The 24617-nt window shown below is 46.1% G+C and overlaps 1 protein-coding gene across 1 annotated transcript in view; it reads left to right on the top strand.

Moving 5' to 3' along the window:
- IL16 (interleukin 16) overlaps positions 1-24617 on the top strand; it is a 194894-nt gene that overhangs the window by 157691 nt on the left and 12586 nt on the right. The window contains exons 16-18 of the mRNA XM_069766113.1: positions 3904-4087; positions 7395-7496; positions 8060-8300. Coding sequence (XP_069622214.1) covers positions 3904-4087; positions 7395-7496; positions 8060-8300 — 527 coding nt within the window. The remainder of the gene's footprint in view (positions 1-3903; positions 4088-7394; positions 7497-8059; positions 8301-24617) is intronic.

Genomic DNA, 24617 nt, shown 5'->3' with positions numbered 1-24617 from the left:
TTATTTGCAGTTTTTAACACTGCTTTGGTGCTTTCCTGTATCATGTCACCGCAGCTATGAGATGTTGGTTCACACAGCAGACCAGTAGTGCCTTTCCTAATGTAAGCCTATGAGAACATGAGTCTCTTACAATTATATTGAGAAAGTGACTTCAGGTCCACATAGAAGATGTGTGAACCAGCTGGTCACAGTTACAGTCACATAATGCAGAAGAGGCCTGGAGCCGCGCTGGAAACAGCAGAAGACAGTGATCAGTAAGTATTTTAAAGCACTCACTGTACACACATTACAGATGGCTAACAGACGGGGCAATAAAAATCAATATTTGAGTGTTCCTTTAAAGAGGTACATAACTTGCCAAACTAGACACATTCATCTATAGACAGTGAGGTTTTTGAGATCTTATCACAGAGGAGAGTACTGGTTGGATGAGATACCTTTCACACACCTCTTATAATACGAAAGAAAAAAAAGAGCACAAAAAGTCCTAGATAAAATCCCAATAATAATTTATTCACAAATACAGGTAGACATGGAATAGCCAAATCAGTATCAATAGTACTCAGCCAATAATTAGGTATATATCACTTTAAGATAATATCACATTGCTAGGGGTGTCAAAAAATATCCTTACCCATGGTCTCCACTGCTATCACCTGAGTTATGCAGCCCCAACGCGCGTTTCGCATGTCACAGTGGAGACCATGGGTAAGGATATTTTTTTGACACCCCTAGCAATGTGATATTCACATTCAGCGATGCGGAATTTCCGTGACAGACAGACAGACAGACGGAAGTGACCCTTAGACTATTATATAGTAGATACTTAAATGTTAGTATATACATACCTATATTTTACATTTTGTCAGTTAAGTTCTGAAACAGAAATCTAGCAGTAAATGCTACTTGTGAATTTACTTTTTTTACAAGGACCTTTAAGTGAATCAGTCTGCAGGATCAACCCTCCTAGGCCATCTATATGGCCAAGTAGGTCATAGAAAGCCGAATGAAATTATATCTTGATATCTGTGATCCGATGTCTTATTTCAGAGAAATCCATGTTTTTCTTATATGTAACTAAGCTGCTCAGGACTATGGGCCGGACACTGATCTGCATGAGAATCTGCCTCCAGAGATTATTGTAAATAAAAGGGGAGTTATCAGCGTGAAACATGTAACTAACACAGAACAGCAGAACTGAACTTTTACTCCTTGCAAACACACTTTGTGCAGCTCTCTGAGTTCTGCTGTATTGCAACAAAATTAAAACCCTGTCTACCTGTGAGATAGAAGCAGAAGATGAGAGGGACCTGCGGGTATAATCACACACAGCTCTGCAGTGAGATCAGGAGAGCAGAGAGCGGCCATTACCCATCATAATGATAACTCTCCCTTATCATTTATACTAATCTCTGGAGGCAGATGCTCATGGAGATCGGTGTCCTCCCCATTGCCTGGAAAAGGTCATTTACATATAAGAAAAACGTGGATGCCTCTGGAATAAGACATCAGATTGCAGATATCAAGTTATCATTTTATTCAGCTTACTACATGCCTATATAGACGGCTTAGGAGGGACGATCCTACTGACAGATTCCCTTTAACTGAGATGCATTCAATACTTAACAGTTAGGCTAGGTTCACATTGCGTTAGTGGGTGTCCGCTAACGGACTCCGTTACATGGCACAATTGTCGCAATTAACGTTATGTAACGGATCCGTTAGCGCACCCATTGACTGCAATGTGCTAACGCATCGCAAACGTATGCCATTTTTGGCATGCGTCTGCGATGTGCCGTTAGTTTCCAACAGACCTCGATCGCTGCTTGCAGCATTCAGGGTCTGTTCCTCGCTAGCGCAGATCGGGCATCTGCGCTAGCAGGATTGCCGAACGCAATCCCTTTTTGGATATTGCGTTAGCGTAATCCGTTAGCGTATCCGCTAAACGGATTGCACTAACGCAATGTGAACCTAGCCTTATAATAACATGTAAGTGAGAGACCTATGCTGCAGCGAGAAGATTGTAAGTGGTTGTACACATCTCTGCTGCTTGAATTCCAAAAATTTATAACAAAGATATTGTTCACTTTGGTCAGATAATCTATTTTTTTTTTTACTTAATGTGTTAGTATAATGTAGTGTGATAAAGCCAAATGGATCTAAAAAAATCATCAGGGTATTTCAATGTTTAAAAAAATGTGTGTCTAAGGTTGAAGCACCTAGAATTTGTCCAGTCTTAAATGGGTTTTCCAATTATACCGATGCATGGCTAAAATAATTCTGCTGGATATGCTTCAATTTTTTAGTATAATTATACTTTACTGATGATCTCTAGGTACACAGTGGCAGGTGGTAGCACATAGCACCTTGTAGATAAAACCAGTGTACTCACACATTGATATGCTCTCTGGGATCAACACTAAATTATGATCGAGAAGAAGACTAGTTTCCTGAGCTATGATCAGATAATCCCGGACAACCAGTTTATAGTACTCCTGGTTATTGAGATGATTAAGGATACAATAGGAAGAGTAACAGCTCTTAATTTGGGTTTTCTTAAAATCCCAGGATAGTTGATAGTGAATGATTGCTGGGACCTCCACCAACCACAATTACACAGGTACTGTGCTCCCCATTTGAATGGAGTCATGGGACAACATGTGCTCTTCTGCTCAATGCAAAGTCTATGAGACTGGCAGAGATAGGTACAGAGCTCTACTATCTCTGTAAGTGCCCTAGAGCTTAATGGGAACCTGACACCAGAAAACCGCTATTAACCTGCAGATAAGGGATTAATCTGCAGGTTAAGGCTACTTTCACACTAGGGTCGGCCCGTCGCAGTGCGTCGGGCCGACGTACCGACGCATCCTGTGTCTACGCAGCACAATGGGGGCAGTGGATTATTACAACGCATCCGCTACCCCATTGTGAGTTGCAGGGAGGAGGGGGCGGAGTTCCGGCCACGCATGTGCGGTCAGAAATGGCGGACACAACGCACCAAAAAACGTTACAAGCAATGTTTTTTGGTGCCGACGGTCCGCCACAACACGACGCAACCGTCACACGACGGTTGCGACGTGTGGCAATGCGTCGCAATGCGTTGCTAATACAAGCCTATGGAGAAAAAACGCATCCTGCAAACAACTTTGCAGGATGCGTTTTTTCTGCAAAATGACGCATTGTGACGTGCGTCATACGACGCTAGTGTGAAAGTAGCCTAATAGCATTACTAGCCTGCTCAGTGTCCATGCTTAGCTCAAACCTGTGTGGAGAAAATTAACTTTATTCCACCCAGTAGTGTTTGGGTTTGAGTCACTGGTGCGGCTCTGGCACGGGTTTAGTCAGCGCCCTGAGCATAGAGCGTGGTGGCTGTAATCGTTCCGACAGCCCTGACTGACAGCCGGCCGCAGTATAGATTCAGTGTCAATCAGGGACGGGGTGCGTCACAGATGCCACTCTGTATACTCAACATAGTGACTGAACCGACGCCGCTCTGTGAATGAAACCCAAACACTGCCGGTAAGAATATAGTTAATTTTCACCCTTCTGTGTTTGCGTAAGTGCAAGCACCGGGCAGGTTAGTAACGCTAGTAACCTGCAGATTTACCCCATATCTGAAGGGTTAATAGCTTTTTTTCTGGTGAAAGGTTCCCTTCAAATGTAGTGGCGATCCATATGGTTGGCAGCTACTCTATTCAAAGAGGCAACACAATACGTATCCTTGTTCTTGCGATAGGTGGAGGTCCCAGCATTTGGACATCCAGCAATCAGACACTTAACACCTATCCAGTTGGGTGATTCTGGGGAAACTGCATTTATTTATTTTTTTTGTCACCAGCTTCTGCCATCATCAGTAACTTTCCCACTCATCAATGCAGCTAATGATATTATCTCTTTTCAAAGCCTTTCTGAACTGAAGGGGTATGGAGTGGGGCAGCCTGGAAAGGAAAAAGAAGAAACCATCTGTGGGCAGACCCTTTCTCTGCCAGCTGGGAGTGCAGGACAATCTGTCATCTCTCTACTTCCCCTGGAAGAGCTAACACAGCTAATGGAGGAAGTTAAAGGACTGGATGAGAAAACACTGAAGGTAACTTTGGTTAAGTCGTTCTCTCATTTCCCTATTGTGGTATGGTGTCTTTACGGAAAAAAAAACCTAAAGGAATCTGCAATAAGTGACATTGAACTGCAAAAAATGCACAATATGTAATACAATGTAAATTATAAGTATCCACAAGTCTGAAAGCAGCAAGAAATAATTACTGCCGGCAGATAAATATGGTCACTTATGTGATAATCACACTATTTTAACATCATGGAATAGTGGTTGCTGAGTAAAATGTAGTTTTGTTTTTTTTTTCTATCTCTCCACTCAGTTCTAGTAGAGATATTAGCTTATAAGATTTAGGTTATAGTTTATGATAAGCCCAACTGGGCACTATCGGAGATTGACAGAAAAAAAAGTTTCACTCAGCTCTGCAGCCACTGTTCCACGATGTGGCCAATTTAAGCTACTCAAACTGGTGAACGGTCCTCTTTAACTCCTCTCGACCTTAGACGTATCCATCCATCCAGGTTGATTGGAAAGGACTTCCCTACCTTGGGCATATGGATACACTCTGACGATTTTGTGTGAACATGCTCTGTGTTTGCGTAATCGCCGTCAGGTACTCAGCGAATCTGACAGCTGACACCCAGTTTCACTGTCAGGAGCAGTACGGGCACCTCTTCCAGCAGTTTATCCCCCTATGTGCTGCCATCAATATCGATCATAGCAGTTAGGCCGGCGTCACACACAGCGTAAAACAATACGGTCCGTATATTACGGCCGTAATACGCTGAAAAGTCCCGAAAAAAGTGGTCCGTAGCTCCTCCGTAGGCAGGGTGTGTCAGCGTTTTTTGCGCATGGCATCCTCCGTATGTAATCCGTATGGCATCCGTACTGCGTGGTTTTCTCGCAGGCTAGCAAAACCAACATACCGCTATAGAAGTGATCCATGTGTCCCAAAAAGAAAAGAAAATATATATATACTGTCTATATATATATATATATATATATATATATATATATGTGTCAGTAGACACATATATTAGAGAGAAAAGCCGGTAATTCAGTGCGGTGTACAGTAAAATCACACTGACAGCTTACAGTAGAATAGGTAGAATAAATGTGTACACATAGAATAGGTATATATATATATATATATGTCAGTGAGACACATATATGTATATATATTAATATTTATTCCAGCGCTAGACAGCTTGAAAGCCGGTAATTCAATTACCGGCTTTTTCCTTCTCCTTCCTAAAACCCGACATGATTTGAGACATGGTTTACATACAGTAAACCATGTCTTCTCTCCATTTTTTTTGCAGATTCCACACTACTAATGTCAGTAGTGTGTATCTGCAAAATTTGGCCGTTCTAGCTCTTAAAATAAAGGGTTAAATGGCGGAAAAAATTGGCGTGGGCTCCCGCGCAATTTTCTCCGCCAGAGTAGTAAAGCCAGTGACTGAGGGCAGATATTAATAGCCTGGAGAGGGTCCACGGTTATTGGCCCCCCCCTGGCTAAAAATATCTGCCCCCAGCCACCCCAGAAAAGGCACATCTGGAAGATGCGCCTATTCTGGCACTTGGCCACTCTCTTCCCATTCCCGTGTAGCGGTGGGATATGGGGTAATGAAGGGTTAATGCCACCTTGCTATTGTAAGGTGACATTAAGCCTAATTAATAATGGAGAGGCGTCAATTATGACACCTATCCATTATTAATCCAATACTAGTAAAGGGTTAAATAAAACACAAACACATTTTTTAAAATTATTTTAATGAAATAAAAACAATGGTTGTTGCAGTATTTTATTCAACGCCCAATCCAGTCACTGAAGACCCTCGTTCTGTGAGTAAAAAAACATAATAAACCAACAATATACTTACCCTCCGCAGATCTGTAACGTCCAACGATGTAAATCCTTCTGAAGGGGTTAAAACATTTTGCAGCAAGGAGCTGTGCTAATGCACGCTGCTCCTCGCTGCAAAACCCCAGGGAATGAGGCTAAAAGTAGATCAATGATCTATATTTAGCTTCATTTGCGGTGAGGCGCCCTCTGCTGGCTGTTCATAGATCGTGGGAAATTACCTAGAAAGCTCCCTGGCTGATGAATAGACTGTTATCTGTATGTTAACTTTTGAATTTATGTGTTGGTCAAGAAAACAGGCTTTTGCTTGTGTAAGCCTGTAATATTGAAATTTCGTATAACATATTGTGCTCTTATCCTTGATGACTAGTGATGTTTACTGATATGCTAATTGTGCATTGTGTATGCCAGATAGTTTGGTAACTTCAAAAACAGAGGAGAAAAAAGTATGCAAATAGATTAAATAATCAAGTAATGCTACTTGATCTAATCTCCATTATTACCCTTTACTTCAATACTGAATGAAGGACACTTGTTAAGTATAAAAAGAGGTTACATGCCTCTATAGATAGAGACAGAGAGAGAGACAGAGACAGGCAGAGATTCTGCCAAGACATCCAAACATGATTCTAGAGGACTCCAGTGACTCTAGAGGACTGGAGTGAATACATCATGGATCCATCCCACGGGACACGGATCTATCATTCTCTAGGAAACAACCTAAGGGATCTCGGCCCCGGTTGGAAGAACACAGATCTGCTCCATTGACCATCGCTGAACCATGGATATGTTTGGAGAAAGCCAGGATGGAGACCCACTGGTCACCTGGCTCCATGGAGATGTTTGGAGAAGCCAGGTTGTGACCCTTGGGTCAACTGGCCTTGTACTTGAATGGACTGTCATCTTCCTAAGCTTGTCGATACCTCCTTTCTCTGTGTGCCACAGGTGGGGTAGTCGACCCTTGGAACTCTGAAGTAACAGCTGCCATTATCTCAGCGAGTCAGCAGAAGGGTGAAACTCTGTAATGTCCACTCTCTTGGGGTATTTTGCTGGGACTGTTCTACATGATATCTGCCTGTTTTGTGGTTCAATAAAGCATTGCCACACTGTTTTACACTCACACTGTGTTGTCTTAGTAGCGTTATGCCCATGTTAAAAGGAGAGAGAGCATTCGGCGGGATGATCCCTGGTCCATGCAGTTTCGGCTAGCCAACCCGTGTCTCCACAATACCTAATCGTCTCTAACATTATACCTACTTTGCATACTAATGTACAACATTTTGTTGTTTCACCCTTTTTAATTTCTTAACTTGTTATATATATAATGGGGAATATATTGGTTTTAAGTGTTTCCTAATAAAATTCAATATCTTAGGGATGTTTTTAAGAGAATTTCAGTCTACATTTGTGTTCTGGCATGGTATCTGCCCCAATAATTAAATGTGTAAACTTATGTTTGTTTTTTTCTCCCATTTATAGCAATTTGATGACATTCATGTGGTGGTTCTCCACAAGGAGGAAGGCACTGGTCTAGGCTTCAGTCTTGCTGGAGGAAATGACCTAGAAAATAAGGAAATCACAGTATGTAATTATGTAAATGTTCAAAAGTGTTTTTCCAGACATTATTTTTTTAATATTCAATGTGTAGCAGCCACTGCCAGGTACTGAAGATCAGCTTCTATTCTCATGAACTTGAGCGGTTGTGTAGTTCTTGTCAGTGACTACTACAGATTGAATGGAGCTGTGCGCTTCATTGATAATAATGACATTACATTTTTAGTCCTGGCCTTATAAATCCATCAGCTGAAGGCAATAGACTTGTTGTAACGCAGCCTACTTCTGCTTCAATGCAACTGCTAGAGATTATTAAAACAGGTCATGATTGGATCATCTAACTGATGGTTTTATGTATATCGGTCTTGGGCCTGTCATCAGATCCCAATACATGAAGGTGACAATAAACATTTCTTCTGCTTCTATTGAGGCTCAGCTCGTGGTTCCCAGTTCCGTCAGCCTTATTGCCTAATTAGAAAGATTAACTGTATATTTTTGCCCATGGCCATGTAGTTTACTTTAACATGTCTTATATTTGACCTCCAAAATTTTCGAGTCTTTCATGAAAGAGAACATTTTACCTGTTGCAGGTTCACCGAGTTTTCCATGATGGACTCACTGCTCAAGAGGGTACAATCCAAAAAGGAGATAAAGTATTGTCCATTAACGGGAAATCACTTAAAGGAGTCAGCCACAATGATGCTACTGGAATTCTGCGCCAGGCCCGTCATGCCAGACAAGCGGTCATTGTAATAAAGAAAGAAAATGATGGAATGCAGACCATGGACACATCTGATTTCTTTGATGTCTCCAATGACTCAATGCTAACTGGTGAGTATAGAACGAACCTTGACCTTACACCAAAATGAATGGATTGCTCTCCTTATAAAGGAACGAAAGAATGAATGTGAGCAGATGCCCTGGTCAACTTCTCGTTGGAGCTTTTCTCTGTAAGACTAGCTGTGGCAGTAGGCTACGTTCACATTTGCATTGTTGGGCGCAGCGTCGGCGATGCGACACAACCAACAACGCATGTACACAACGCAGCGTTTTGCGACGCATGCGTTGTCATAAGATCCTACAGATCAGGATTTCGGCGCAGGGAAAACGCTACAAGTAGCGTCCTCTGCGCCCTGTCTTGTGCGTCTATATGACGCATGCGTCGTAAAACGTAGTACAACGCATACCGGCGCATGTCCATGCGCCCCCATGTTAAAGATAAGGACTAGGGTTGAGCGAAACGGGTCGTTCATTTTCAAAAGTCGCCGACTTTTGGCAAAGTCGGGTTTCATGAAACCCGATCCGACCCCTGTGCGGGGTCGGCTATGCGGTACGCGACTTTCGCGCCAAAGTCGCGTTTCAATGACGCGAAAAGCGCCATTTCTCAGCCAATGAAGGTAAACGCAGAGTGTGGGCAGCGTGATGACATAGGTCCTGGTCCCCACCATCTTAGAGAAGGGCATTGCAGTGATTGGCTTGCTGTCTGCGGCGTCACAGGGGCTATAAAGGGGCGTTCCCGCCGACCGCCATGTTACTGCTGCTGATCTGAGCTTAGGGAGAGGTTGCTGCCGCTTCGTCAGAAGCAGGGATAGCGTTAGGCAGGGTCCATTAACCACCAAACCGCTTGTGCTGTAGCGATTTCCACTGCCCAACACCACCTTCGGTGTGCAGGGACAGTGGAAGCTACATTTTTTTTTTTTCCCCCTCAGCGCTGTAGCTCATTGGGCTGCCCTAGAAGGCTCCCTGATAGCTGCATTGCTGTGTGTACGCCGCTGTGCAAACCAACTGCTTTTTTCAAAGCACAAATCCTCTTGTTCCTTCCTTTCTGCACAGCTATCTTTTTTGTTTGTCCACACTTTTTATTTAATTTGTGCATCAGTCCACTCCTTATTGCTGCCTGCCATACCTGGCTGAGATTACTGCAGGGAGATAGTAATTGAAGGACACTCCCTGTTTTTTTTTTTTTTTTGTGGGAGATTAAGATTGACATTTCTGCTAGAGTGCCATCCCTGTCTGTGTCATCTCTCACTCAGTGGGCCATAGAAAGCCTATTTATTTTTTTGCTTGATTTGGGTTATAAAATCTACCTGAAAAAATCACTACATCAATCAGTGGGAGAAAAATATTGGCCTCAGGGCTTGTGTGCCACTCCTGACTCCTGTGTGCATCATCACTCACTCAGTGGGCCATAGAAAGCCCATTTTTTTTTTTTTTTGCTTTATTTGGGTTCTAAATTCTACCTGAAAAAATCAATAAATCAATCAGTGGGAGATTAATATTGGCCTTTGGGCTTGTGTGCCAGTCCTAAGTGTGCCATCTCTCTCTCTCAGATAGTGGGCCATAGAAAGCCTATTTATTTATTTTTTTTTTTATTGGGTTTATAAATTTTCCCTGGAAAAAAAAAAAAAAAGTGGGAGATTAATATTGGCCTCTGGGCTTGTGTGCCAGTCCTGAGCGTGCCATCTCTCTCACAAATAGTGGGCCATAGAAAGCCTATTTATTTATTTTTTTTTGGTTTTATAAATTCTCCCTTAAAAAAAAAAGGGAGATTAATATTGGCCTTTGGGCTTGTGTGCCAGTCCTAAGCGTGCCATCTCTCTCTGTCTCTCAGATAGTGGGCCATAGAAAGCCTATTTATTATTTTTTTTATTGGGTTTATAAATTTTCCCTGGAACAAAAAAAAAAAAGTGGGAGGTAAATATTGGCCTCTGGGCTTGTGTGCCACTCCTGACTCCTGTGTGCGTCATCTCTCACTCAGTGGGCCATAGAAAGCCTTTTTTTGTTTTATTTGTTTTCTAAATTCTCCCTGAAAAAATCATTTTATTTTCTTTGGTTTCTAAATTCTTCCTGAAAAAATCATTTTATTCTATTTTTATTTTCCTAAAGTCTCCCTGAAAAAAAAAAAAAAAAAAACAAATCAGTGGGAGATTAATATTGCCCTTTCTGCTTGTATGCCAGTCTTGACTCCTGGGTGTGCCATCTCTCTCTCTCTCTCCAATTGTGGGCCATAGAAAGCCTATTATTTATTTTAGCTTGATTTGGGTTCCAAAATCTACCTGAAAAAATCACTACATCAATCAGTGGGAGATAAATATTGGCCTCTGGGCTTGTGTGCCACTCCTGACTCCTGTGTGCGTCATCTCTCACTCAGTGGGCCATAGAAAGCCTTTTTTTGTTTTATTTGTTTTCTAAATTCTCCCTGAAAAAATCATTTTATTTTATTTGGTTTCTAAATTCTTCCTGAAAAAATCATTTTATTCTATTTTTTTTTTCCTAAAGTCTCCCTGAAAAAAAAAAACAAAAAACAAATCAGTGGGAGATTAATATTGCCCTTTCTGCTTGTGTGCCAGTCTTGACTCCTGGGTGTGCCATCTCTCTCTCTCTCTCTCCAATTGTGGGCCATAGAAAGCCTATTATTTATTTTAGCTTGATTTGGGTTCCAAAATCTACCTGAAAAAATCACTACATCAATCAGCGGGAGATAAATATTGGCCTCTGGGCTTGTGTGCCACTCCTGACTCCTGTGTGCGTCATCTCTCACTCAGTGGGCCATAGAAAGCCTTTTTTTGTTTTATTTGTTTTCTAAATTCTCCCAGAAAAAATCATTTTATTTTATTTGGTTTCTAAATTCTTCCTGAAAAAATCATTTTATTCTATTATTTTTTTTTCCTAAAGTCTCCCTTAAAAAAAAAAAAAAATCAAATCAGTGGGAGATTAATATTTACATTTGTGCTTCAGTGACAGTCCTGCGTGTGTGGCATCTCTCTCATTTGTTGCCACCAACAACAGAGTGTGTAACATTGTGCCTGATTTTCGTTGTGGTCTCACTCACCTGTAAAGGGGTAGCTAAATCATACTGAAGTTATAGCTCACCGTGTAATTTGTGTGACAGCAACAAATACCGTTAGTTTGTTTACGTTTTTAAAACAATGAGGAAGTATGGTGGAAGAGGTCGTGGCCGGGGGCGTTCATTGTCAGCTGGTAATGAGGGTAGTGGTAGTGGTGGAGCATCAGCTGGTCGTGGGAAAAAAAATATTGCACCTAAGTCTGGAGCTGTGGAGCCAGGTTCGTCGTCTGGCTACACAAGGCCTCGAACGCTCCCTTTTCTGGGAGTAGGAAAACCGCTTTTAAAGCCGGAGCAGCAAGAGCAAGTTTTGGCTTATCTTGCTGACTCAGCCTCTAGCTCTTTTGCCTCCTCTCGTGAAACTGGTAAATGTCAAAGCAGCGCGTCGTTAGTGGATGTTCACGGTCAGGGACAAGTCGCTTCCTTGTCCTCTTCAGCAAAAACAACAACAGAGAAGAATGCAGCAGGCGACACAACGGGTTACTCCATGGAGCTCTTTACACATACTGTCCCTGGCTTAGAATGTGAAGCAGTTAACAGTCCATGCCCATTACAAGTTGAATCTGACATGGAGTGCACTGATGCACAGCCACAGCCAGACTACTATGCTGGTCCTTTGACTCAGACCACAACATTGCCCTCGCAGGGTGCTGATCAAGAATCAGACCCTGATGAGACTATGTTGCCCCATCACGAACGCTATACCACCGACCGACACGGTGACACAGACGAAGTTGCACACGAGCTACAAGAAGAGGTAATAGATGACCCAGTTCTTGACCCCGATTGGCAGCCATTGGGGGAACAGGGTGCAGGCGGCAGCAGTTCTGAAGCGGAGGAGGAGGGCCCGCAGCAGGCATCAACATCGCAACAGGTTCCATCTGCCGGGCCCGTATCTTGCCCAAAACGCGTGGCAAAGCCAAAACCTGTTGGAGGACAGCGTGGCCATCCGGTTAAAGCTCAGTCTGCAATGCCTGAAAAGGTATCCGATGCTAGAAAGAGTGCAGTCTGGCATTTTTTTAAACAACATCCAATTGATCAGCGCAAAGTCATCTGTCAAAAATGTTCAACTACCTTAAGCAGAGGACAGAATCTGAAAAGTCTCAATACAAGTTGCATGCATAGACATTTAACCACCATGCATTTGCAAGCCTGGACTAACTACCAAACGTCCCTTAAGGTTGTAGCACCCTCGGCCAATGAAGCTAGTCAGCAACGCAACATCCCTTCCGGCAGTGTAGGGCCACCATTTTCCGCACCACCTGCAGTATCTGTGCAGGTTTCTTTGCCAGGCCAAAGCAGTCAGGGTCAGGGAATCACCAGTTTCGTAGTAGGAAACACTGCATCTAGGGCACCGGCGGCAACAATACCATCTCCCACCGTCTCTCAGTCTGCCATGTCCACCGGCACCCCCGCTAGTTCCACGATCTCCAGCTCTCCAGTCCAGCTCACCCTACATGAGACTATGGTTAGAAAAAGGAAGTACTTAGCCTCGCATCCGCGTACACAGGGTTTGAACGCACACATAGCTAGACTAATCTCGTTAGAGATGATGCCCTACCGGTTAGTTGAAAGCGAAGCTTTCAAAGCCCTGATGGACTACGCTGTACCACGCTACGAGCTACCCAGTCGACACTTTTTTTTCCAGAAAAGCCATCCCAGCCCTCCACCAGCATGTTAAAGAGCGCATCGTCCATGCACTCAGGCAATCTGTGAGCACAAAGGTGCACCTGACAACAGATGCATGGACCAGTAGGCATGGCCAGGGACGTTACGTGTCCATCACGGCACACTGGGTAAATGTGGTGGATGCAGGGTCCACAGGGGACAGCAAGTTTGGGACAGTTCTGCCTAGCCCACGGTCTAGGAAACAATTGGCTGTAGCCGTTCGCACCCCCTCCTCCTCCTCTTCGTCCTCCTGCAGAAGCGAGAGCTCGTCCACAGACCGCAGTCGCACAACCACTCCATCCGCAGCTGCCACTGTTGCACACCAGGTCTCCCATTATGGGGCAGCTACTGGCAAACGTCAGCAGGCTGTATTGGCTATGAAGTGTTTGGGCGACAACAGACACACCGCGGAAGTTCTGTCCGAGTTCTTGCAGAAAGAAACGCAGTCGTGGCTGGGCACTGTAGATCTTGAGGCAGGCAAGGTAGTGAGTGATAACGGAAGGAATTTCATGGCTGCCATCTCCCTTTCCCAACTGAAACACATTCCTTGCCTGGCTCACACCTTAAACCTGGTGGTGCAGTGCTTCCTGAAAAGTTATCCGGGGTTATCCGACCTGCTCCTCAAAGTGCGTGGACTTTGCTCACATATCCGCCGTTCGCCCGTACACTCCAGCCGTATGCAGACCTATCAGCGTTCTTTGAACCTTCCCCAGCATCGCCTAATCATAGACGTTGCAACAAGGTGGAACTCAACACTGCACATGCTTCAGAGACTGTGTGAACAGAGGCGGGCTGTTATGTTTTTGTGGGAGGATACACATACACGGGCAGGCAGTAGGATGGCAGACATGGAGTTGTCAGGTGTGCAGTGGTCGAAGATTCAAGACATGTGTCAAGTCCTTCAGTGTTTTGAGGAATGCACACGGCTGGTTAGTGCAGACAACGCCATAATAAGCATGAGCATCCCCCTCATGCGTCTGCTGATGCAAAGTTTGACGCACATAAAGGATCAGGCGTCTGCAGCTGAGGAAGAGGAAAGCCTTGATGACAGTCAGCCATTGTCTGGCCAGGGCAGTGTACAGGACGAGGTAGCGGGCGAAGAGGAGGAGGAGGACGAGGAGGATGATGGGGATGATTATATTTTTAATGAGGAAGCTTTTCCGGGGCCACTGGAAATTGGTGGCGCGGCAAGGCCGGGTTCTGGTTTTTTGAGGGACACAAGTGACGTGGATTTGCCTGAAACTGCCCCTCAACCAAGCACAACCGCAGATTTGAGAACTGGAACTTTGGCCCACATGACGGATTATGCCTTACGTATCCTCAAAAGGGACACACGCATAACTAAAATGATGAATGATGACGATTACTGGTTGGCCTGCCTCCTTGATCCTCGCTATAAAGGCAAATTGCAAAATATAATGCCACATGAGAACTTGGAACTAATATTAGCAACCAAACAATCAACTCTTGTTGACCGTTTGCTTCTGGCATTCCCTGCACACAGCTCCCGTGATCGTTCTCACACGAGCTGCAGGGGCCAGCAGACCAGAGGAGTTAGAGGGGCAGAAATCAGAAGTGGCGTTGGCCAGAGGGGTTTTCTGACCAGGTTGTGGAGTGATTTTGCTATGACCGCAGACAGGACAGGTACTGCAGCATCAATTCAAAGTGACAGGAGACAACATTTGTCCAGTATGGTTACAAACTATTTTTCATCCCTTATCGATGTTCTCCCTCAACCGTCATTCCCATTTGATTACTGGGCATCAAAATTAGACACCTGGCCAGAATTGGCAGAATATGCATTATTATTATTATTATTATTATTATACATTTTTATAGCGCCATTTATTCCATGGCGCTTTACATGTGAATACGGGGCAAATATAGACAAATACATTAAACATGAGCAGATAACAAGGCACACGAGTACATAAGGAGGGAGGACCCTGCCCGCGAGGGCTCACAGTCTGCAGGGGGTGGGTGAGGATACACTAGGAGAGGGTAGGGCAGGTTGCGCGGCTGTTCAGTAGGTTGAGGATCACTGCAGGCTGTAGGCTTGTCGGAAGAGGTGGGTCTTCAGGTTCTTTTTGAAGGTTTCTATGTTAGGCGAGAGTCTGATGTGTTGGGGTAGAGAGTTCCAGAGTATGGGGGAAGCACGGGAGAAGTCTTGGATGCGGTTATGGGAAGAAGAGATGAGAGGGGAGTAGAGAAGGAGGTCTTGGGAGGATCGGAGGTCGCGTGTAGGTAGGTACCGGGAGACCATGTCACAGATGTATGGAGGAGACAGGTTGTGGATGGCTTTGTATGTCAGTGTGAGGGTTTTGAACTGGAGTCTCTGGGCGATAGGAAGCCAGTGAAGGGCTTGACACAGGGGAGAGGCTGGGGAATAGCGGGGGGACAGGTGGATTAGTCGGGCAGCAGAGTGTAGGATGGATTGGAGTGGTGCCAGAGTGCTAGAGGGGAGTCCAGAGAGTAGGAGGTTGCAGTAGTCGAGGCGGGAGATGATAAGGGCATGCACTAGCGTTTTTGCAGTGTTGCGGTCAAGGAAAGCACGGATCCGGGAAATATTTTTGAGTTTGAGATGACAGGAGGAGGCAAGGGCTTGGATATGTGGCTTGAAAGAGAGGGCAGAGTCGAGGATCACCCGAGGCACCGGGCGTGTGGGACTGGGGATAGTGAGCAGCCATTGACATTGATGGATAGGTCTGGTGGAGGGGTAGAGTGAGATGGGGGAAAGATGATGAATTCTGTTTTGTCCATGTTCAGTTGTAGAAAGCGAGCAGAAAAGAAGGCTGAAATGGCAGACAGACAGTGCGGGATTTTGGTAAGCAAGGAGGAGAGGTCAGGTCCGGAGAGGTAGATCTGCGTGTCGTCAGCGTAGAGATGGTACTGCATACCGTGGGATTCTATGAGCTGTCCCAGGCCGAAAGTGTAGATGGAGAAGAGTAGGGGTCCTAGAACAGAGCCTTGAGGAACACCGACTGACAAGGGGCGAAGTGAGGAGGTGGTGTGGGGGAGGGAGACACTGAATGTTCGGTCTGTCAGATATGACGAGATCCAGGAAAGGGCCAAGTCTGTGATGCCAAGGGATGAGAGGATTTGTAGCAAAAGGGAGTGGTCTACAGTGTCAAAGGCAGAAGACAAGTCCAGGAGAAGGAGGACAGAGTAGTGTCGCTTGCTCCTGGCAGTTAGTAGGTCATTGGTGACTTTAGTTAGGGCAGTTTCAGTTGAGTGATGGGAACGGAAGCCTGATTGTAACCGATCAAAGAGGGAGCAGGAGGAGAAGTGGGAGGACAGTTCAAGATGGACATGTTGCTCCAGCAATTTGGAGGCATAAGGGAGAAGAGATATTGGGCGATAGCTAGACACAGAGGATGGGTCGAGGGAGGGCTTTTTGAGGATGGGTGTGATCTTGGCATGCTTGAAGGATGAGGGAAAGACACCTGTTGTGAGTGAGAGGTTGAAGAGGTGTGTTAGGGTTGGGATGAAGACCGTGGAAAGGTTAGGGATGAGGTGGGATGGGAGCGGGTCAAGCGTGCAGGTGGTGAGGTGTGATCTTGACAGGAGGGTGGAGAGCTGATCTTCTGTCATGGTGGAGAAGCTGGTTTTGGAGGAGCAGGGTTGAGCAGCTAAGAGGGGCAGTGGGCGCTGTGGGCCAAAGCTTTCTCTGATCGTATCGATCTTCTGTTTAAAGAAAGAGGCGAAGTCATCAGCAGAAATGAGGGGGGAGGGAGGAGGTGCGGGGGGACGGAGTAGAGAATTGAAAGTGTTGAAAAGCTGTTTAGGGTTGTGGGACAGGGAGGATATGAGGGATGAGAAGTAAGTTTGTTTTGCGGCAGTGAGCGCAGACTTGAAGCTGGCGAGGGACTGCTTGTATGCAGTGAAGTGGTCGGCAGAGTGGGATCGCTTCCATCTCCGCTCAGCAATCCTGGAAGCCCGTCTCAATTCTTTGGTCAGGCTGGTCAGCCAGGGCTGCCTGTTAATTGTACGAGTTTTACTATGCATGAGTGGGGTGGCCGAATCGAGTGTTGTTGTTATTGTGGTGTTATAAAAAGTGGCAGCAGCATCTGTGTCATGAAGGGAGGCTATGTCTGTGAGAGGGAGAAGGGACTCAGAGAGTGATTGTAAGTTGAGATGTTTGAGATTTCTGCGAGGGTGAGTGAGTTTGTGGAGTGGGGGTTGCACACTAGGAGAGGAGAGGGACGAGAATGTCAGTAGGTTGTGGTCAGACAGGGGGAGGGGTGTGTTAGTGAGGTTAGTAAGGGAGCAGAGGCGGGTGAAGATGAGGTCCAGCGTGTGGCCATCTTTGTGAGTGGCCTCAGAGGACCATTGAGTGAGGCCAAAGGAGGCAGTCAGTGATAAAAGTTTAGAGGTAGCTGAGGTGAAAGTGTCAATGGGGACATTGAAATCACCCATGATGATAGTGGGGATGTCAACAGAGAGGAAATGAAGTAGCCAGGTGGTGAAGTGGTCGAGAAAGGTGGAGATGGCTAGTTCTGGGGGGCGGTAGATGACAGCCAGCTGGAGGTTGGAGGGGGAATAGATGCGGACAGAGTGCACCTCAAACGAGGGAAGAGTAGCGGAGGGTGGTAGCGGGATTGGAGTAAAGGAGCAGGTGTCGGACAGGAGCAAGCCAACTCCTCCACCGCGTTTGTTGCTGGGGCGAGGGGTGTGAGAGAGGTGGAATCCGCCATAGGAGAGCGCAGCTGGAGAGGCCGAGTCAGAGGGGGTGAGCCAGGTTTCAGTGAGGCCGAGGAAGGAGAGTTTGTTGGTGATGAAGAGGTCATGGATAAATGGCAGTTTGTTGCAGATGGAGCGTGCGTTCCATAGTGCTCCAAGTAGGGGGAGCGGGGGAGTGGGGGCTGGATGAATGGGTATGAGGTTGTCGTGGTTGGGAAAACGTGCGGAGGATCGTGGCAGGGGGATAGAAACGAGTGTGGGGATGAATTGGGGAGGGCCGGGATTTGGGGATATGTCACCAGCAATGAGGAGTAACAGACAGATCATTAGAAGGTGGGAGCAGGATAGGACATGATGTGGCCGTGTGTGTCTGGATAAAAAGGATTGTATGTGGAGGAACAGTTCTGAGGGGAAGGTGAGATGGCTGGGGAGTATGGAGGAAGAAATGACTAGTTCCTTACTAGGAGGAGGGATTGCAGGAGATTGTAAGAAGGAAAGTAGTATGGGGGTGAAAGAGAAAAGAAACCAAAACATTGTAGTGGTTGGTGTTCTGTTACCTTCCAGTCAATTCCAGTCCAATTCAGTCTAATTCAGAATCATAATTAAAAAGATGTAATTTAAAAGATGGAAGTTAAAAGATGATTTGCAGCAGACTGAGTCTATAGCAGACTCCTGCATGTGAATATATCCCCAGTTAAGGGCAATCAGGTGTGAATGAGGGGGTGGCTGGGTATGGGAGACCAGATGTAGAGAGTTAAGCAAAGGTCATAAAGTGAGGGAGGGGTAAGACTGACCACTCAAAGAGATGCCAGGATCACACAATGAGAGACATGAAAACAGGTCTTGGAAACAAGCTCATAGGTGAGAAAGCATACTAAAAGGATTATATGTGCTGCACCAAGACACTCAGATCCAGGGGAAGCATAGAAAAGCCAGTGCAATATACAGAGACATTCAGAAGCCAGGGAGAGCTGGGTAAAGTCAGTGCATACCATGGAAAATCAATGCAGTATACAGAGATATTCTGGAGCCAGGCAGAGCTGGGTAAAGTCAGTGCATACCATGGAAAATCAATGCAGTATACAGAGATATTCTGGAGCCAGGGAGAGCTGGGTAAAGTCAGTGCATACCATGGAAAATCAATGCAGTATACAGAGATATTCTGGAGCCAGGGAGAGCTGGGTAAAGTCAGTGCATACCATGGAAAATCAATGCAGTATACAGAGATATTCTGGAGCCAGGGAGAGCTGGGTAAAGTCAGTGCATACCATGGAAAATCAATGCAGTATACAGAGATATTCTGGAGCCAGGGAGAGCTGGGTAAAGTCAGTGCATACCATGGAAAATCAATGCAGTATACAGAGATATTCTGGAGCCAGGGAGGGCTGGGTAAAGTCAGTGCATACCATGGAAAATCAATGCAGTATACAGAGATATTCTGGAGCCAGGGAGAGCTGGGTAAAGTCAGTGCATACCATGCATTGCAGGAGCTTGCTTGCCCGGCAGCTAGTGTCCTATCAGAAAGAGTATTCAGTGCTGCAGGTTCAATACTAACAGAAAAAAGGACTCGTCTGGCTACCCAAAATGTAGATGATCTAACCTTCATTAAAATGAACCACAACTGGATTTCGAAATCTTTTGCCCCACCTTGCCAGGCTGACACCTAGCTTTCCTATGAAAAGGTCTTGCCTGTGGACTATTCTGAATGCCTTTTCCAATCTCGTAATTTTCTGCACCTGATTGTCCAGCATACGACATGTTTACACCTCACTAAATGGCCAAACTCCCCACACGGGGCCGTGGTATCGACACTTGGCGACAGCACCCGTGAGAGTGCAGTTTGTCTGAAGAGGTGGGTGAGCCCGCTTTTGGTCGACGGCACTGCCACTGGGTCCCTCCTAGTACAATAAAGTGTCTCTGGCGGTGGTGGTGCGCACCCAACGTCAGACACACCGTTGTAATATGAGGGGCCCTGGGCCTGTACCGCCGGCCACAAGACAGTTCCCCCCACCCCAGCTCAAACAGTGCTCTACCACTTGCAAAATTATCTCACAGCTCCACCAATGTTTAGTCTATGCGCTGACATCCTTCAATGCCTGCCACTGACAATACCATTGTATTGACATTTTTGTTATGTTAGGCCTTCGATGCCTGTCTGTAGTCACTCCTTCCACTAGGCCTCCACTGACCACACCACTGCTGCCCGTGTACCCCAGTAACCAATTTAAAATTGCCTACAGCCATGTATTATTATTTTAGGCCTTCGATGCCTGTCTGCGGTGACTCCTTCCACTAGGCCTCCACTGACCACACCACTGCTGCCCTTGTACCCCTGTAACCAATTTAAAATTGCCTACAGCCATGTGTTATTATTTTAGGCCTTCGATGCCTGTCTGCGGTGACTCCTTCCACTAGGCCTCCACTGACCACACCACTGCTGCCCGTGTACCCCTGGAACCAATTTAAAATTGCCTACAGCCATGTGTTATTATTTTAAGCCTTCGATGCCTGTCTGCGGTCACTCCTTCCACTAGGCCTCCACTGACCACACCACTGCTGCCCGTGTACCCCTGGAACCAATTTAAAATTGCCTACAGCCATGTGTTATTATTTTAGGCCTTCGATGCCTGTCTGCGGTCACTCCTTCCACTAGGCCTCCACTGACCACACCACTGCTGCCCGTGTACCCCTGGAACCAATTTAAAATTGCCTACAGCCATGTGTTATTATTTTAGGCCTTCGATGCCTGTCTGTGGTCACTCCTTCCACTAGGCCTCCACTGACCACACCACTGCTGCCCGTGTACCCCAGTAACCAATTTAAAATTGCCTACAGCCATGTATTATTATTTTAGGCCTTCGATGCCTGTCTGCGGTGACTCCTTCCACTAGGCCTCCACTGACCACACCACTGCTGCCCTTGTACCCCTGTAACCAATTTAAAATTGCCTACAGCCATGTGTTATTATTTTAGGCCTTCGATGCCTGTCTGCGGTGACTCCTTCCACTAGGCCTCCACTGACCACACCACTGCTGCCCGTGTACCCCTGGAACCAATTTAAAATTGCCTACAGCCATGTGTTATTATTTTAAGCCTTCGATGCCTGTCTGCGGTCACTCCTTCCACTAGGCCTCCACTGACCACACCACTGCTGCCCGTGTACCCCTGGAACCAATTTAAAATTGCCTACAGCCATGTGTTATTATTTTAGGCCTTCGATGCCTGTCTGCGGTCACTCCTTCCACTAGGCCTCCACTGACCACACCACTGCTGCCCGTGTACCCCTGGAACCAATTTAAAATTGCCTACAGCCATGTGTTATTATTTTAGGCCTTCGATGCCTGTCTGCGGTCACTCCTTCCACTAGGCCTCCACTGACCACACCACTGCTGCCCGTGTACCCCTGTAACCAATTTAAAATTGCCTACAGCCATGTGTTATTATTTTAGGCCTTCGATGCCTGTCTGCGGTGACTCCTTCCACTAGGCCTCCACTGACCACACCACTGCTGCCCGTGTACCCCTGGAACCAATTTAAAATTGCCTACAGCCATGTGTTATTATTTTAGGCCTTCGATGCCTGTCTGCGGTCACTCCTTCCACTAGGCCTCCACTGACCACACCACTGCTGCCCGTGTACCCCTGGAACCAATTTAAAATTGCCTACAGCCATGTGTTATTATTTTAGGCCTTCGATGCCTGTCTGCGATCACTCCTTCCACTAGGCCTCCACTGACCACACCACTGCTGCCCGTGTACCCCTGGAACCAATTTAAAATTGCCTACAGCCATGTGTTATTATTTTAGGCCTTCGATGCCTGTCTGCGGTGACTCCTTCCACTAGGCCTCCACTGACCACACCACTGCTGCCCGTGTACCCCTGGAACCAATTTAAAATTGCCTACAGCCATGTGTTATTATTTTAGGCCTTCGATGCCTGTCTGCGGTCACTCCTTCCACTAGGCCTCCACTGACCACACCACTGCTGCCCGTGTACCCCTGGAACCAATTTAAAATTGCCTACAGCCATGTGTTATTATTTTAGGCCTTCGATGCCTGTCTGCGGTCACTCCTTCCACTAGGCCTCCACTGACCACACCACTGCTGCCCGTGTACCCCTGGAACCAATTTAAAATTGCCTACAGCCATGTGTTATTATTTTAGGCCTTCGATGCCTGTCTGCGGTCACTCCTTCCACTAGGCCTCCACTGACCACACCACTGCTGCCCGTGTACCCCTGGAACCAATTTAAAATTGCCTACAGCCATGTGTTATTATTTTAGGCCTTCGATGCCTGTCTGCGGTCACTCCTTCCACTAGGCCTCCACTGACCACACCACTGCTGCCCGTGTACCCCTGGAACCAACATCAGAAAATATAAAAATAAGTATTTTGCTTATAAAAAAGAAAATACTGGAGAGATATCAAATGCAGACATTTTAACATTAAAAACAAACACATACAACAAAAATCTGGTACAGTACTAAAAATGGCCACCAGCTACAATAACTTTCTCCTGCAAGTAGTTAACTGAAAGGTTTTTTCAATTTTAAACACAGATATGGCATCCACCGAGTGTTGTCCTGTCGCGTCTTCTTTATATTATTGCCAAGAAGATGCAAAACAATGAAAATAATAAAATCATTATTTACCAAAAAAATAGAGTAAGTCAAAACCACATTGCAAATAAACATTCATTACAAATAAAGAAGCAGGGCGCGTCCGAGGGTGAGTATATACCTAATAAGAATATAATCACCCTCCAAGGTGTTCCCCAGGTTGCCTTTCCTGAGCTTCGATCTTCCGGCTCTCGTTTAGTAGTTGTTGGAAACTACGCTGCATTGGGCCTACAAATTGGGTATGGGGTGTAGAGAGATGGTGTGTTCCACTCCAAGGTGTTCCCCAGGTTGCCTTTCCTGAGCTTCGATCTTCCGGCTCTCGTTTAGTAGTTGTTGGAAACTACGCTGCATTAGGCCTACAAATTGGGTATGGGGTGTAGAGAGATGGTGTGTTCCACTGTAGAGAGATGGTGTGTTCCACTCCAAGGTGTTCCCCAGGTTTCCTCGCCAATGCTTCGATCATCATGCTCTCGTTTAGTAGTTATTGGAAACTACGCTGCATTAGGCCTACAAATTGGGTATGGGGTGTAGAGAGATGGTGTGTTCCACTCCAAGGTGTTCCCCAGGTTTCCTCTCCATTGCTTCGATCTTCCGGCTCTCGTTTAGTAGTTGTTGGAAACTACGCTGCATTAGGCCTACAAATTGGGTATGGGGTGTAGAGAGATGGTGTGTTACACTCCAAGGTGTTCCCCAGGTTTCCTCTCCATTGTTTCGATCTTCCGGCTCTCGTTTAGTAGTTGTTGGAAACTACGCTGCATTAGGCCTACAAATTGGGTATGGGGTGTAGAGAGATGGTGTGTTCCACTCCAAGGTGTTCCCCAGGTTTCCTCTCCATTGCTTCGATCTTCCGGCTCTCGTTTAGTAGTTGTTGGAAACTACGCTGCATTAGGCCTACAAATTGGGTATGGGGTGTAGAGAGATGGTGTGTTACACTCCAAGGTGTTCCCCAGGTTTCCTCTCCATTGCTTCGATCTTCCGGCTCTCGTTTAGTAGTTGTTGGAAACTACGCTGCATTAGGCCTACAAATTGGGTATGGGGTGTAGAGAGATGGTGTGTTACACTCCAAGGTGTTCCCCAGGTTTCCTCTCCATTGCTTCGATCTTCCGGCTCTCGTTTAGTAGTTGTTGGAAACTACGCTGCATTGGGCCTACAAATTGGGTATGGGGTGTAGAGAGATGGTGTGTTCCACTCCAAGGTGTTCTCCAGGTTGCCTTTCCTGAGCTTCGATCTTCCGGCTCTCGTTTAGTAGTTGTTGGAAACTACGCTGCATTAGGCCTACAAATTGGGTATGGGGTGTAGAGAGATGGTGTGTTCCACTGTAGAGAGATGGTGTGTTCCACTCCAAGGTGTTCCCCAGGTTTCCTCGCCAATGTTTCGATCATCATGCTCTCGTTTAGTAGTTGTTGGAAACTACGCTGCATTAGACCTACAAATTGGGTATGGGGTGTAGAGAGATGGTGTGTTCCACTCCAAGGTGTTCTCCAGGTTGCCTTTCCTGAACTTCTATCTTCAGGCTCTCATTAAATTGTGGTTAAACAGAACAACTGCATTTGGCGTACTAGTTGGTTTGGGGCCTACTATCGGTGTCTGCCGCTCCTTGCTGTTCTCCTGGTTTCCTGTCCTGAAATTCCGTTTTCAGGCGCTCGTTAAGTAGTTGTTAATGTTAGACTGCATTTGGCCTACTAGTTGGGTTGGGGCCTAATATCGGTGTCTGCCACTCCTTGCTGTTCTCCTCCACTGAACAAAGCTGTGCCGCCTGTTTACTACTGTTGCCAATTTTGAACTGCATTTCGACTACTTACTGATTTGGGCCTACTCTCTGTGTCAGCCTCTCATTCCAGTTGTCCTCCACTGCAATGCCCCCTGATTAGTCCTGTGTTACCAATTTTGAACTGCATTTAGCCCACTTTATTCTTTGGGCCTATATCTGTGTTTCCTCCTCATCCTGCCCATTGCCCAGCCAGTGATAGATGAGTCTGCTGGTACATTGACCCATAACGCAACATTTCCCGTGCACGCTACACTGCAAGATTGTGACCCTGCTGAAAGTCAGGTCCCCCTTCCCGCATACCATACCACCTTACACGGGGACAAACAGGAAGGTGCAGATGAAAGTGCAGGTTCCTTCATCAGGTGGGGGGAGGAATACTAGTTGGCGACGTCACTGGCACAGGGCCTCTCATGGTACGCAAAAGTGTTGCTGCCGGTGGGAGGCGCCCCCGCCGTGCAAACACACCGCTGTACTTTGAGGGGCCCTGTGCCAGTGCCAATGCCAACGAGTGGGCCCCCCCTGCTTGCTCAGGTTCACAGCACTTGCAAAGTTGAAATACTTACCTCT

This window comes from Ranitomeya imitator, chromosome 4 (assembly GCF_032444005.1).
Source record: "Ranitomeya imitator isolate aRanImi1 chromosome 4, aRanImi1.pri, whole genome shotgun sequence".
Lineage (NCBI taxonomy): Eukaryota > Metazoa > Chordata > Amphibia > Anura > Dendrobatidae > Ranitomeya > Ranitomeya imitator.
Note: the sequence above shows the minus strand (reverse complement) of the source record. Positions and strands in the feature narration are given on the sequence as shown.